Source organism: Malaclemys terrapin, chromosome 11 (genome assembly GCF_027887155.1).
Source record: "Malaclemys terrapin pileata isolate rMalTer1 chromosome 11, rMalTer1.hap1, whole genome shotgun sequence".
NCBI classification, from domain to species: domain Eukaryota; kingdom Metazoa; phylum Chordata; order Testudines; family Emydidae; genus Malaclemys; species Malaclemys terrapin.
Genome location: NC_071515.1, coordinates 34,365,404 through 34,381,036, shown reverse-complemented (window position 1 = coordinate 34,381,036; position 15,633 = coordinate 34,365,404). Strand labels below are relative to the sequence as shown.

The following is a 15,633-nucleotide window of genomic DNA, read 5'->3' as shown; positions in this document are numbered from 1 at the left end:
TAAAAAAAACAAACAAAAAATCTCCCACCCCCTGGATTGAAAAACACAAACAGCATATAACAAGGATTGTGTGTCTTCTTTTCAAGTAGGACTTAACAAATTCTATGTCTGCTGCTATGTTGGCACTGGAAAAGCGTGAAGCTTTTGTAACATAACCAAGGAAAACTTGGCCGTTGTTAGGTTTTATTACACAAATGAAGATCAGATTGTATTCGCAAATCTGAGATGATTTTTTTTTCTTTTGCAATTCTGGGCCAATATAGGAGGATAGGGTGAAATGACACAAAACTTGGTGTCTTCCACTGAATTTTCCTTTGAGTTGGACTCGAAGGAAAACATGACCCAAAACTGAAAAAGGGACAGCTGAAACCTCTGCAACCCAAAACTGATGAGTTTGTGCAGCTCTAGTTAACATTGCAACCTGTGTCACCAGTGCATAAACACAGCTGTTTTAGCATGATGAAGTACAATGTAGGATGGAGTTGTGGTGAGTTTTTGTTTATACAGTAAGAGTATATACATTTCAACTGCTTGCTAATCCCCAGGAGGGATTCTTATTTTTCTTCAGCAAAACTGAACGTTATCTGGTAATTTTAATTTTATTTTCCTGCATTTTAAAGAGGGTACAATGAACAATAAACAATATTAGAAGCAATGAAAATAACTCTTCACCCACTCTTTCCTAAGCTTTGTTTGGAATGTATTCCTACACATAAGAAAGATGACAAATCTATTAAGGAAGCTCTTCCCATGCTTTCTAATGCTTAGTTGGTCAGCTCCATTAGGAAGGCTGTCGCTGTAAAGCTAGCCAGAGTGGGAGTTTTTCAGAGCAGGATTTCCCTCAAGCAACCTCTCTTCAGTTAGCCAATTAGATTCACTAAGGTCTGTCTCATGCTTCAATATTGGCTAAAGAGGTTGGAAGGAGTAATGGGCTTGTTTTGCGAGGCAGCACACTTGGATTGCAAACACAACTGATCCAGTAGCACAGCCAAGGTCAGGAGGTGGAAGGCATTTAAGATGAAAAGGAGATTGGCAGTTGAAAGGCAGAGCCTAGCCATCAGAAACAAAGAGAGGGGAAGAGAACCAAGATGTCTTTCCTGGAAGACCAGTGCAATCAAAGGGCCTGTAAGACTGACTTTTTTCAATTTTTTTAAAAAAAGTAAACCAATTTAATTAAAATATTTATTTCCTGCTATGTAACTTGTCTTAAACAAGTAGCTGTATTTTGCAAAATACCAGGAATTGTGTTGAATCAGTCTTACTCTTTCTTTGAGGGGGTGGAATCAGGGCCCATGATGCTAGATTTAGGCTTCTACTATGCTAGGGGCACATGCAACAAAAAGTCCCTGCCACAAAGAATTTATTATCTAAGTACGGATTATACCTAATCAAAGTATAAAATGAGAGATAACAGGTGGATAAAACCAAGAGACGAGTAAGAGTGAGGTTGGTTATGATTAGTTCAGTAAACAGCAGCCATGCCTTACATGCATTATTGCAATGTCCCTCACGCAAACCGTTCTGGATGTTCCTTCCCATAGAGGTTAGACTGTTCGAAAGCATTGCTGAGTTCTGCTTCAGTGAATCACTTCTCATTCCCAAAGCTGCCAAGAAAGATAATAGAAATGATCAGTTACTGATAATTAATAACTGGTAGCTGATTGTGAGCTAATTGAGCCCAATAAGTTTTGAAGAAATAGCTTTTCTTGTATCTCATTCTCATGGTCTTATAACTGGAATTTTACAAACTGCCTTTCCAGCAGATGAAAACATCAGCTATTGTGCAAGTTGTGTTGCATTCATTTTTTCCTATAAGGCACTCTTTAAAACACTTCATATCTAAATTTTAAATGGCATTGTTCAGTTTAAAGTAAATAGAGTTGCACTTGCTTACATTGGGGTTAAAGTGGCCTAAAATTTTGCTGAGCAAAAATATTAAATGCACAGGACTTGGACCTGCAGTCCTCAGGCAAGAAGTCATGTCGTGAGCTGAATAAAGCATTTTAGGTCCCGTGCTGCATTGAAGATGCTCAGCAGTCTTCAGATCTTAAGATCTTTGACAAAGGTAGAGCAAAGTGTTTTGAATCTTTTTTTTTTTTTTCCCCTGAAGCACATTATATCTTTGATATAATTTATCAGTTTCTGTTTTCTCATAAGTAAAGCTCAAACTGCTCCTGCTTGTTTAATTTGTATCCTATGTTATTTTAAATGCTATAATTAAGCAAAGAGCCAGTTTTTCACCTCATGCTTTGAGAAATCTCCATGTTCCTTTTAAGAAGTCCTTTTGACACTGGAAGTTTCCATTTTAATAAATTGGAGTTTCATAAGACATGCTCTGATTTTAATAGAAAACAGAAACAAGGCAATTTTATCCACGTCAAACTGTGAAAGTTGAGAAGTGGGTGAACTCGGGTCAAGTGTGAACAAAGATCTCCTTTATTTAAAAAGACACTTCAGTGGCTGACTTTTTTTTCCCCAGTAAAATATAATATAAATATTTCAATGTGGAATATCATGAGTTAAAGTAATCTGTGAAACTATAAAGGAATCAAATGCTCTTCAAAAAAAATTGTTTTCTCTTCTTGGCACTCTTATTTCCAACATGGTGCAACAGTGATAGCAGAGATTATAGCTTGAATACGTTAAAATGTAACTATTTTAGTTACTGAAGAATATATAATAGCTTCTGTGATCATATTAAGATTTATTTTTTTTCCTCTTGACGTTGCAGCTGGATGTACTTTAGACAGCCATAAATTCTCTTAGTGATGTGGTCATGGATTCTACCCAGCCAACTTAATTAACAAATAGGGGAAAGTTGTTCTTTGAGGAATTGATTATAGCAGGAGATTGCAATCCCAATTCCTCATTTAAGGACAACTAGAGGATTTGAAAATTCCTCCCAAGGATGAGTTCCTTTGGAATCGCTACTTTACTCTAACTAATCTTTTGTGGAATAGTTTGTGTGGTAATTTTAAATATGTTATATCCATTTTCATATTACGCAGTTACAGCCTGAACTTCTTTTTCAGTAGCCTGTATTTTGAGAAGACGATTATTTTACCTCTTGGGACAGTCTACACAGTCAGGAGGAACAGATCTGATGCTGTTCTTAATGTAGAGTTTAATCCCATTTGAAGTCAGTAGGAGTTGCTATCTTTTTCCCACTGAAGTCAAGGGCAGACCCGTAGACTGAGTACTTCCTGAATCTCCTGTACTTGAGAAAATGTATTTAGCATTTTGCTTTATTCTTGCAGCAAAGATCATGTCAGTGTAAATATATTTTTTGCTTTTGACAAACACATTTCAAAAATGAGCAAAATGCCAATTTGTATGTGAAATATGGGTGGATATATATGTATTTAGCTGAATCTAGCTACAGATGCAGTTGGAAGTTTCTCTCCTTGTTAATTTTGAATTTAGTTAGACTAGTACATTAGTGTGGGTTTTTATTTTTACAGTCTAGCCTTGCATGCGAACTAATGGATCTTTTGTTACATACAAAAAAGAAAATGTATTAGGGCTTTCAAACAAAACAAAGGCCTTTCTGTTGAGATTTTAAACATATTCTTTTCATTGTTTGAACGGTCGTCTGAGAACTGTTTACTTAACAATAAGTTTTACTGTTTTGCAAAAGGACTAAGCAGTAGGATTAATTTTCCATGGTATGTAATTTGAAGTTTCCCATTTGGAATCTTCATGACTTACAACACGCTATCTTCCATTTTATGTACTGGGAAACACAAGAAGCATTTCTACAAATAATAATCTAGCTAAGTATGGCTGCAATCCCAACAGGAGCTGAACTCTTCCTAAGAAGAACTCATTAAACTCATGTTGCAGTGAAATACTCATCACCTTGCAAGATGACACTAGGGAGTGTGTTTACTTCAAGATGGCCACTTGTTTCACTACTCTAAATGTATTTTATTCACACATCATGCTTCTTATTCATGCAAGGGACTAAAAATAACTGCATTTCCCAATGGGGATGAAATAATGTGAATGGAAAGAGCAATGTACCATGGTAAAGATAGAATTACATTACTATTTTAGTCTTATGTCAAAGACCAATAAGATTCTCAATACTGACAGAATATTGTCACAGGATGGTGACCTAGTGTTTATGGGAATTAATGTAAGGTGAGGCAGAGGCATTATTTTGCAAAACTGGAGGCATTGTTACAGTTATCTTAAATGCTAAATTAAGAATATTTTAATTTTGCAAGGTAAGATACATTAGAATAACTGTTTCTACCTGTCATTGCAGACCTGGTGGATAAAAAAAGATTGTCTGAAACTGTATACACTGTACACAATCTGAGGTGCAGGAACACGTTCCACTGGTATAACTAAATCTACAAATCTCCTCTCCTCTAGATTCAAAGCACAGAGGGAGAAACACCACATGTTCCAACTTCTTACCAGTTACACTTGAACAAATCAAGAAGAGGTGAGTAGACTTCCAGTTCTCGAAGCCAGTGCTATCCTAAAAGTGTCTCTGAATCTTGAAGTGCTGACTCGGGGATTTAAAACTACTTAAGTAGTAATCCTTCCAAAAAAAAAAAAAAAAAAGGCGGGGGGGGGAGAGGAGGGGAGGGAATGCTTTTCAACTAAGTTTAAAATCACAGAAGATAATTGCAAAGTGGCACCCTAAAATTACAGGAGATGAGGCAGCTCTATAACCTCAATTAATGTTATGACTTTTGTACCATTCATGATGGTGCAGCGAAACTGAAATGATAATTCAGGTTGTAGGGTTTTTCCTATCCAGATCTTGTAATTTAAGATTCCCATTTAAATTAAAATTATATTGTTTTAAACCTAAATTGTATGGTATATCCAGCTTTTTACTATTTGCTATGCTACAGCTGCATTTTGACTACACAAAGGGCCAAAATGAATGCACTAGGTGGAAGTCCTAGTTCTTCAGATGGCAAACTCCCTGAACCGGATTATGTAGCAAATTTATTGCACGCTTTCATCTTGAATGACGTTATTTTATATTTTGGGCGGGGAGAGGGGCAAGGCAGAGGTTTAAGTTCATTTTATCATTGTTATTGCTTCTCATGAAAAGCTGTCAAATGAAGTTTAGTCTCCAGCTGATGCATGTGTAACTAATGAAAGACTAGTCCCTGATGTATTAAGTGAATGGTTCTTTTAGGGACTATATATATGGACACCTGATCACGCCCCAGCAAAAACTAAAGAGAGACAGAAATCTGTTTAAAGCAACAATTTAAGAGATTAACAAATTTAAGTTGTATAAGATGAGGTGGTCTTCTAACAGCTGTAGACGTGCATTCAGTATGTTTGAGGATACCTTGAAGTGAACTCTGAAGATTGAAAACCTAATAAGAATGGTTTCCTGTATAGGTACTGCAGTATTTCCCATAATACATGTACAGTTGCGTTGACTACTACTCCTCCGTTGTGAAAGGTAGGACAGGAAGAGAGAAGGTGACAGAAGTTCTGTCAGTAACCAACCTTTTCACAGCATCCCCATCTTGATTTATTTTTTCCTCAGGATTGTACACACGTATGGTATACCTGTCTTTAGGTACATTTGATATTTGTTCCCAGGTAAAAAGTCCCCAGGTAAAAAGCTCTGTGCAGTTTGTATGGTAAAAATCTGATTTTTTTGAAAGGGTTTCCTGTTTGTCAGGTCTTCACCAACATTGAAGGAAGTTCAAAGCCTTGGGTACTTGCACTTTTTCCATCCAAAACAAAGTCTTCTATTTCTAACTAAAGGTGTGTTATATAGACCTCCACCCACCTCAGGAAAAAAAATGTGCCCAAAACCCTGCATAAACTTGGTGCTCATGAAAGGTGCCAGACAGCCCTGGCAATGAAAAACTTCTGTATAGCCACAGAACTGGTATAATTGGCAACAGCAGTGCATGCTTTCCCATATTGTCCCTCCACTGTGCTTCAACTCCGTTCTGGGAACACCTGCATAGAAGTGAAAGAATGGTGAATTTTCCAAGCCTATGCACATTATCGGCTGAATCTACCAAGAAGGGTGCTAATTGTGATGGGGACAGCTACTATCTGCTAGAAAGTAGTCTGAGCCCAAATATTTATTTCACATAGGACACAAAATAACTGCCAAACCACGGCAGACTTTGTGTCATTATCATACTGCAAGCCATGTACTTCCCTGTTTTGTTAAACATTTACCTTTATTGATCATTGGGTCAGTTCTAAACATAAAAGTTGAGACTATTCCCAAACATTAGTTTCTTAGTGTAAGAATCTTACAAGACCATACCAATTTAGTGAAGCTCCAAGAAGAGAAGCGTTTTAGGTGACTAGTGATTTTTGGGTGCTCAAATTGAGACAAGGGGTCTGATTTCAGAGGGCAAGTGCTCAATAAATATGGAGGCACCAAAAACTACTAGTTGTGTTGGAAAAAAACTTGGCTACTGTTTCTGAACAAGAGTCGTAGCCTTGCTAGGGATCCCTTAGCTCAGTTCAGCTCTGAGTGGAAACCCTAATTGGTGTTACAACGTATTTGCTGTTAAGTAGTTTAACATAGACTAACCTGTTTCAGTGGCATGGTTCTATTATACATAAGCACCCAAACCAGAAATACATATTTAACATGTACTCTTCACAGACGCAGGCCTGTGTCTGTTTTTGGAAGGATATTTCTCTGTCCACACCAGAGTGGTGCCGTTCAGAACCGAATGTTATGAATTTATGGGATATAAAAGGAGAAGATACTTATAATGACATTGTACTTCTAAAAGGAGGACTGTGGCTGCTTTCTCTGACTTGTTTGTTGTACTTTGCAAAATATTTTTAAGAGCGTCTGCAGTAAAATGTACAATATTTAAACTAAAATGGGTGGCTATTTTTCTCTCCATTGAAATAGGCTGGAGGTTATTAAAACATGCCTAAGCAACGTTGAGTTCTACAGCAGCCAGTGTCACCCATTAGCACACATTTTTCATTTTTAAATTAATGTTTTTTTTAAAGTGACTTGCAAATTATTAAGAACATGAGAACGGCCATACTGGGTCAGACCTAAGGTCCATCTAGCCCAGTATCCTGTCTTCTGACAGTGGCCAATGCCAGGTGCCCCAGAGGGAATGAACAGAACAGGTAATCATCAGGTGATCCATTCCTTTTTGCCCATTTCCAGCTTCTGGCAAACAGAGGCTAGGGACACCATCCTCCCCTCCCCCCATCCTGGCTAATAGCCATTGATGGACCTATCCTCCATGAATTTATTTAGTTCTTTTTTGAATCCTGTTATAGTCTTGGCCTTCACAACATCTTCTGGCAAGGAGTTCCACAGGTTGACTGTGCATTGTGTGAAAAAATACTTCCTTTTGTTTGTTTTTAAACCTGCTGCCTATTAATTTAATTTGGTGACCCCTAGTTCTTGTGTTATGAGAAGGAGTAAATAACACTTCCTTATTTACTTTCTCCACACCAGTCATGATTTTATAGACCTCTATCATATCCCCCCTTAGTCTTCTCTTTTTCAAGCTGAAAAGTCCCAGTCTTATTAATCTCTCCTCGCATGGCAGCCGTTCCATACCCCTAATAATTTTTGTTGCCCTTTTCGGAACCTTTTCCAATTCCAATATATCTTTTTTTGAGATGTGGCAATCACATCTGCATACAGAATTCAAGATTTGGGCTTACCATGGATTTATATAGAGGCAATATGATATTATCTATCCCTTTTTTAATGATTCCCAACATTGTGTTCGCTTTTTTGACGGCCGCTGCACATTGATGTTTTTAGAGAACTATCCACAATGACGCCAAGATCTTTTTCTTGAGTGGTAACAACTAATTTAGACCCCATTATTTTATATGTATAGTTGGGATTATGTTTTCCAATGTGCACCACTTTGCATTTATCAACATTTAATTTCATCTGCCATTTTGTTGCCCAGTCACCCAGTTTTGAGAGATTCCTTTTGTAGCTCTTCGCAGTCTGCCTGGGACTTAACTATCCTGAGTGCTTTTGTGTTGTGTTGTATTGTATTGTATTGTTTTGCTATTAGTGTTTGTCAAACACTGCATTGAGACTGCTAAGTATCCCTTAACATGGTAAGACCAGCTTGCTGTACTTTTTAGGTCATGTCTTGTAAATGGCACTGAACTAGTTTATCCAGTATGCTCAGAACTGGCATTTGTTATTACATAACTCAAATGTAGCTATGTTTTGCTTGTGGGGTTTTTGTAGGAAGACTGTAGAGAGAAATGAAGAGCTTCAGTTGCTTTGTGCTGTAAACATAAAGTGCTGCTAAATGTCCAGTATAAAAAGTTATTGCAAAGTTAGATGGAAGGAAGCTTTTGTTAGCTGGAAAACAAAGTTCTTCATTTAATGATGACTTGCATTTATGCAACAGCGACTTCTTTCCGGCACCTTCTGAATAGAGCTTCACAAATACAGGCTGTACATCTGTGGTGTAAAAGACATAGCCCTAGGTTTTCAGTGTCTAGTGATTTTTGAATACCCAGCTTGTGGTTCCTTAGGAGTGCCTGACTTTCAGAAGTTGAGCAGCCAGCTGCCAAAAATCAGACCCCTTCAAGATGTCTCAAGTTTGGTAGGCAAAATCAGGAGTCACTCTTGAAAATGAAAGCTATAGTAATGGGCTAGTATTACACATTACTGGCAACACCACCGTTAATTCCAGTTGATATTTACTGCTCCAGGTAGGGCGGGTGGGAGTGTACACACATGTACGTATCTCTGTACATATCTACAGAAAGAGGCCTGAAATTAGCCAGATATTTGGGGGAGTTCACGCTCATGCCCTCCACATGCTGTGATGCCCCTTCACTTTTCTTGAGGGAAGACTTGTCAGGGCTTATTGTAGCAGTGTCCTCTGCTGTCACGGTTTAGTGCATGTTTGGTTACAGACAGTGATCTGAGCTCCTCTCCCAGGCAGAGTCAGCAGAGTACCAAGTGGGAAAAAGGAGGCACTGAGGCAGGGCCGGTCCACAACATTTGGCACCTGAGGCGGGGAGCTCAAATGACACCCCCGTGCCCCTCGCTTGGGCCAAAACTTCGAAAGGTCTCAATTCTGCCTTCTTCCTGTTCTACTCCTCTCATGGTAGTGCTTTGATACCTACCCCAATAAAGGAGAACTAACAACTTAAAATGCCTTGTTCAAAAATGTTAAGTAACACTTAACTTTCAAACGCCTGAACAGTAAATGTAACTTTTCTTGTCTGCCTAGTAAACACTGGCATTTTTATCTCTTTGATTGATCAAAGTGGTGCTTTCTGTGCCTTCTTGGTTGCAATGGAGGTTGCCGATGCCTGCTTCCTGAAGGTCCACAGTCTGGGTCAGCTCATGCTCTATTGCAGGCATCGGCAACCTCCGGCACGCATGCCAAAGGTAGCATGCGAGCCGATTTTTAGTGGCACTCTGCTGCCAGCTGGAGTCCCGGCTGCCGGCCCCACTCAACCCGCTGCCTGCCTGGATGAATGGAACCCTCGGCCGGCAGCGGACTGAGCGGGGCCGGCAGCTGGGACCCCGGCTGGCAGGAGCCGGTGGACGGAACCCCAGACCAGCAGCGGGCTGAGCTGCTCAGCCCGCTGACGTTCTGGTCGCTGGCCCCGCTCAGCCCACAGCCGGTCTGGGATTCTGGCCACCGGCCCCGTGCAAGCTGGGGTCCTGGCCACTGGCCCCGCTCAGCCCGCAGCCGGTCTGGGATTCCGGCCACTGGCCCCGTGCAAGCCGGGGTCCTGGCCACTGGCCCCGCTCAGCCCGCAGCCGGTCTGGGGTTCCGGCCACCGGCCCCACTCACCTCACTGCACTATTATTTACTTTACATACAATAATAGTTTAGTTACATAATATAGACTTATAGAAAGAGACCTTCTAAAAACGTTAAAATGTATTACTGGCATGCGAAACCTTAAGTTACAGTGAATAAATGAAGACTTTGCACCTCACTTCTGAAAGGTTGCTGACCTCTGATTTACTGAGATGGTTGCAAGGCTGACCAGCCTCTCCCGTGTCATTGTGGAGCGTAGATGTGTTTTTATTAACTTCAGCTTGGAGAAGCTGCGTTCTCCACTGGCAACTATTACAGGAAGTGTTAGAAGTATGCGCAGAGCAACAAAAGCATTTGGAAAGAGGGTGGTCATTTTATTTGCGCACATATATTCCACAACAGCCTTTGGAGTTGATCCTGCTGAAATGTATCTTGAAAGGGCTTTCAGTTCATCACCTAAATCACTCGCATCAATATTGCGCATATCGTCATGTGTCAACACTGTCTCTAGTGTCCTGCATTGCTGATGTAGGTCTTCTTCAGGTATAGTGAGGAGTTTTGGAATATCATACGACATCCCAAATATACTGCTGTGTTCCTTGAGCTGCATGAAACGTTCTTCAACTGACTGTATTGCACAGTCTAGCACCTGGTTAAAGAATTCAACTTTGAATTGTTGTTTGGGTTCTCTTATGGGATTATCCCATGCCTCATAATCAAAATGCCGTCTTCTTCGGTGACTCTTGTATTCTTGAATGGGTGGGAAAATAGCTTCAGTGTGAAGTTCCTCTGCCAACTTCTGTGCACTCTTCAGAACGTTTTGAAATCCCTCATCCTACCAGTAAGACTGTAGGTATGACTTTGTTTTGTCCAGTTGTTCCATTGCTCTAGATATATCAAGGTCAACACCTTGGAGTCTCTTGCTTACAACATTTATTTCAAACAGTATGTCATGCCACAACACTAAGCCACACAGAAATTTGAAGTTATGTATGTTACTGGTGATTCCATTTCCCTCTGCCACTATTCTCCCACAAACAGTTCCTGTCATACCATTATTCTCTATAATGGCAACTATGGCATCATCTATCTTCTCAATTTGGTGTTTGATAGGCTTTATCGCCTCCACTCGACTTTCCCATCGTGTGGCACTCAGTGGTTTCAGTGTCAGAGAGGATGTTCCCAGATGTTGCTTCAAAAATTGCCATCAATGAGTCGATGCAGAGAAAAATACATAGATGCTTTGAATTACATTAAAAAATTCAGCAACCTCACTAGAAGCTGATGCTGCATCACTGACCACCAAGTTCAATGAATGAGAACTGCATGGGGAAAAAAAGCTCGAGGGTTTAACTCTCGGATCCGTGTCTGCACTCCTCTGTTCTTTCTTTTCATGTTGGCACCATTATCGTAGCCCTGACCTCTCATGTCAGCTATCGCAATTCCTATATCTTCCAGTTTTTTAAGAAGCACATTTGTCATACCAGCTCCTGTAGTATCATAAATGACAATAAATACTAGAAGATGCTCTGTGACAGTCACCATTACAGGGACATTTTCACTAGGTTCTGTTGTTGTTACAAAACGCACCATTAAAGCCATTTGTTCAGTATGGCTGATGTCGGGTGTGCAGTCCAGAATAACAGAGTAATATCTTGCTGACTTCAGATCTGCCACAGTCTTCTGTTTGACTTTTGTTGCCAGTAACTGTATGATCTCATTTTGAATTGTTTTTCCAAGGTAGTGGTGTGTGTGTGTGTGTGTGTGTGTTTCTTGGGTGGTGACTCTTCTTAGATGCTCCTGGAGTACAGCATCAAACTCAGCCATCAGTTCCACAATTTTAAGGAAGTTTCCATTGTTTGGCACATACAGCTGATCTGAAGTGCCACACAGTGCTAGGTTTTGGGTAGCAAGGATTCTCACAATGGCAATGAGCCTTTTCAGAACATTTTGCCAGTAAAGAGACTCTGATGCAATCTTCTCTTGATGCTGATCATCTATGGTGGCCTTTAACCTTAGTCTCATCTCAAGCTCTTTCCACCTATGAAATGCTCTCTGGTGATTTGCTGCCTTCTCATGGCATGCCAGATTTTTCCAGTCCTTTGTTCCTGTAGAACCCCATGTGGCTGGAACATTCGGGGAAGAGTTTGCAACAAAAACAGTATGCAGCATTCTGGGTTTTCGAGTACATAAGCCATGGCCTCTCCACTTTGTCACCATTGGGGATTTCACACCAGTATTGCGTTGGATGGAACCTTCTATTTTCATTGTCTTTGGGGAACATGAAGTTTTTCACTTGCTGTGGCCCATGCAGTACAAGGAAGTCCCTCAAGCTACTGCTCAAGTGGGTCCACAGTCCTGGATCATCTAGACCAGTAGTTCTCAAACTAGGGCCGCTGCTTGTTCAGGGAAAGCCCCTGGCGGGACTGGCCGGTTTGTTTACCTGCCATGTCCGCAGGTTTGGCCGATCACAGCTCCCAGTGGCTGCGGTTCGCTGCTCCAGGCCAATGGGGGCCACGGGAAGCAGTGACTAGTACGTCCCTTGGCCCACGCCGCTTCCTGCAGCTCCCGTTCGCCTGGAGTGGCAAACCGAGGCCACTGGGAGCTGTGATAAGCCGAACGTGTGGCCGCGGCCGGTAAACAAACCGACCTGGCCTGCCAAGGGCTTTCCCTGAACAAGCGGCGGCCCTAGTTTGAGAACCACTGATCTAGACTTAAGGAACTAAACTCAACAGCAGCTGTTTCTTGCACCTCCACCGCACTCTTCTGATCATTTTTCTTCAGGAATGTGCATGGTTACATCCATTTGAGCTGGAGATATGGATGCTGCAGTAGCTTCCAGGTCACTTGCACTCTAACTGGAAGATCAGGCATCTCCTCACCACTCACATCCTCACTGGGCCTGGAAGGCTCAACGTGAACATTTGTGTCTGTGTATCTCAGGAGAGCTCCTTCCTGCTTAAATAGAAAAGCTTCCTTTGTTTGCTTTCTTTTTTCACTCATGACTGCTGTTCTGTGCCAGCTATAGTGGCTCTCAACACTCAATTGAAGGGGACAAATAAGCAGGCTGGTAGCAGGGCCTGAGAGAGGGATGATATCAGCGTCTTAAGGGCCTAACTGGCTCCTACTACTTCAGTTGACTGCCTGTTCTCCTCAAGTGGGTTCAGGGAAGCAGCAGGAAACAGGAAGGTCCCTGAGAAGCTGGTGTTAATCAGTCCAGGCTCCTGGAGGTGCTAGAGAGGTACATAAGAGGCGGCTCCTCTCTCTCTCCCTGCAGCTTCTGCTGTTTTCTGTTATTCCCTCTCACCTTTTCTCCTGCCTGCCTGTTATGTCTCTTGTGCCCTCCTTCCTCCAGCACAGCACTCCACCATCTCTGTGAATCTGGAGCAGAGAGAATACATATGCACCAGCAGCAGCCATAATTTTCTACACTCTGGGTCCTAGTGGCGCCCGCTTCCCCCACAGTCTGGCACCTGAGGCAGCTGCCTTAGTTCGCCTCATGGTAAGGCCAGCTCTGTACTGAGGTGAGAGTACTCTTAGGTCCCCATAACTAGGCACCTCCCACCCAAATCTGGAATACTGATATAAAAGCTTATTGCATTTGGGTTCATTAGTATCCATAATGCAAAACATTGCAGCAAATAACCCAAATATTGCTAGATGTTAATGAACAGATTCAATGCACTTCTTCCTCTTTTCTCTACCAGAAGCACAAACTCAGGCAGATGATAGCAGAAACACTATTCCGATGTTTAGGTAAGCTGCCATTAGTTGACTGGAATGTTGGAATGATGAGAATCCTACTTGGTTGAGAGTTAAGTAGGGTAAAGTAGAGTATAGTTAGTTATTCCACTATTTGTTAATTACCGTGCCATGCACCCATCAAATGCAGACATGCTTATAAATCGGGGACTCCTATATTCTCTTTTCTTCAGAGTTTTGTCGGCCTAAATGTTTTTGAATGCATAAATTCCACTGGCATATTTTGAATATTTTAATGGTTTAATTGGTTGTGTTTTTTAGTATCACACCTACCATGCAGCGCAGGGAGAGTGCATTCATTCCTTTCCTAGTTTAGTTGGACCTTGTGTTAACTGTTCCACTTTATCTGTTCATCTTGGTCTGCTGCTACTCTTCCCAGTTTCCCTTTCATAATCCCCTTATGGCCTCTTGCAATCTACTGGGGAAGAGGTCCTTGTCAGACTTTTTGACGAGATGATGCTTATGGTACAGTGAAAACAGTGGAGATGCAATGGGCTTGATTGACTTCCTCTGGCTGGTACAAATTACACTAATCTAAATGTATGGGAGGCCACTCAACCCAGAGGCCACTGAACATCGGGTGAACTGCCATGCTCCCTGGTGTTCTGTGATGGAAGGTAGCTTTAAATTAAGCTTTATAACAGAGGCAGTGCACATTTTCCACATCCAGGCATGCCCTTCATAAGCCAGCACTGCCCTTTTTGGGGGGCTGAGTTGGACACCTGCAGTCCGATTGTGGAACGTGGGTTGTAGGCACCTTATAAGATTGTCCCTCTTCCAGGAAAACTCACCACTGCCTGGGATCGGTGCCATTTTATCCATAATTTATCTAGCTCAGTGTGTCCTTTGCACCTTTTTCTAACCTGTATGAGCCAAACATGTGCTCCAAAATGTTGGAAAGGGAGGAGAGTCTCTGAATCTGTATCCGAAACCCATATGCAGTTGTGTGGAGGATACTATTGTATATCTGCATAGCCCAGCATAGTAGCTGATACATTATTTTGACTCCATAATAGAAATATTAACTCCAATACTAAAGGAATATCAACAGCACTCTTTCTTAGTACCTTTACTGCATACACAGTATGGCAGATGGGTGTTTTTGGTACATAAAGGGAATATAGATAAGGTGTGGTGTTTTAGTGTAAGGAAAAGTAGGGTAGGAGCACTGATTCACACTTGGATAAAAGTTATCCTGTCTATTAAAAATGCCTTGCCTGATTAATTCAAAATGTCCTCCCAAAATTAAATAAATCTGTGAAATTGTCAACACAGGTGAAATTTGGAAAAGAGGTGTCTCTCCCCCCCCCCCTGCAAAAAGTTTTTACTATATATGTATTATATATGTCTACATCTTAGGAAGCATGACTTCATAGATGTATAAAGTTCTGTACTATAGAAGAGTTATTGTGAAATGTACAATGGGTGTCTGCTGCAAAACATGCAGTTATAAGTTACTACTCCCCTCTTTGTATATATCTTATCTGAACCAGGAAGACTTCATTGTAATCTTACATTTTTAAGATTAGATAGCGTGGTCCAGCAAGGGCACCCGCTCTAGGCTCCTGGCTCCTTAGCCATCACCTCCCTTGGGCAGAAACCTGCATCTTTCTTCCTCCTGATTGGGGTGTGAAGGCTGCACAGTTCTCTGGCTACCCTGTGATATTCCCAGCAAGCCAGAATGCCTAGACAGGAGAGGCTCCCCAACTCCAACAAAGGCTCTGTCAGGAGTTAGTCTTTCAGACCCCACAAAGGGTTTTTTCTGTGGCTTACCAGCTCAGAATAAGCACACCCATGAATAGATTAGTCTTTCCTTTAGACAGTTTGAGCCTTTGATCTTGAAATTCCATAATAGGCAGACAGTGATCCTCTCCTCAGGGCATAGCTTCAAAAGGCTGGGTTTTTGCATAACCAGAGGATGGTGGGGAATTTGCAGTCACCTCCCTCTAGAAATTCCCAAGAAAAGCACTTGACCCTGTTTGTCCCCAAAACCCATTCTTGTCTGGCACATTGTTCAATATCTTTTGACATTTATACCACTTCCCAGGGTTCACACCCCATCTCCCTCCTAGAGAGATTAAATACAATCCAAGCCCACAATGGTACATAAACCATTCATTTA

At 41.4% G+C, this 15,633-nt stretch overlaps 1 protein-coding gene across 5 annotated transcripts in view; it reads left to right on the top strand.

The window, feature by feature from the left end:
• Nucleotides 1-15,633, top strand: part of ITPRID2 (ITPR interacting domain containing 2) — a 58,854-nt gene that overhangs the window by 18,504 nt on the left and 24,717 nt on the right. For all 5 annotated transcript variants that reach the window (XM_054043783.1, XM_054043782.1, XM_054043781.1 and 2 more), the window contains one exon: nucleotides 4,381-4,453. In XM_054043783.1, coding sequence (XP_053899758.1) covers nucleotides 4,381-4,453 — 73 coding nt within the window. The remainder of the gene's footprint in view (nucleotides 1-4,380; nucleotides 4,454-15,633) is intronic.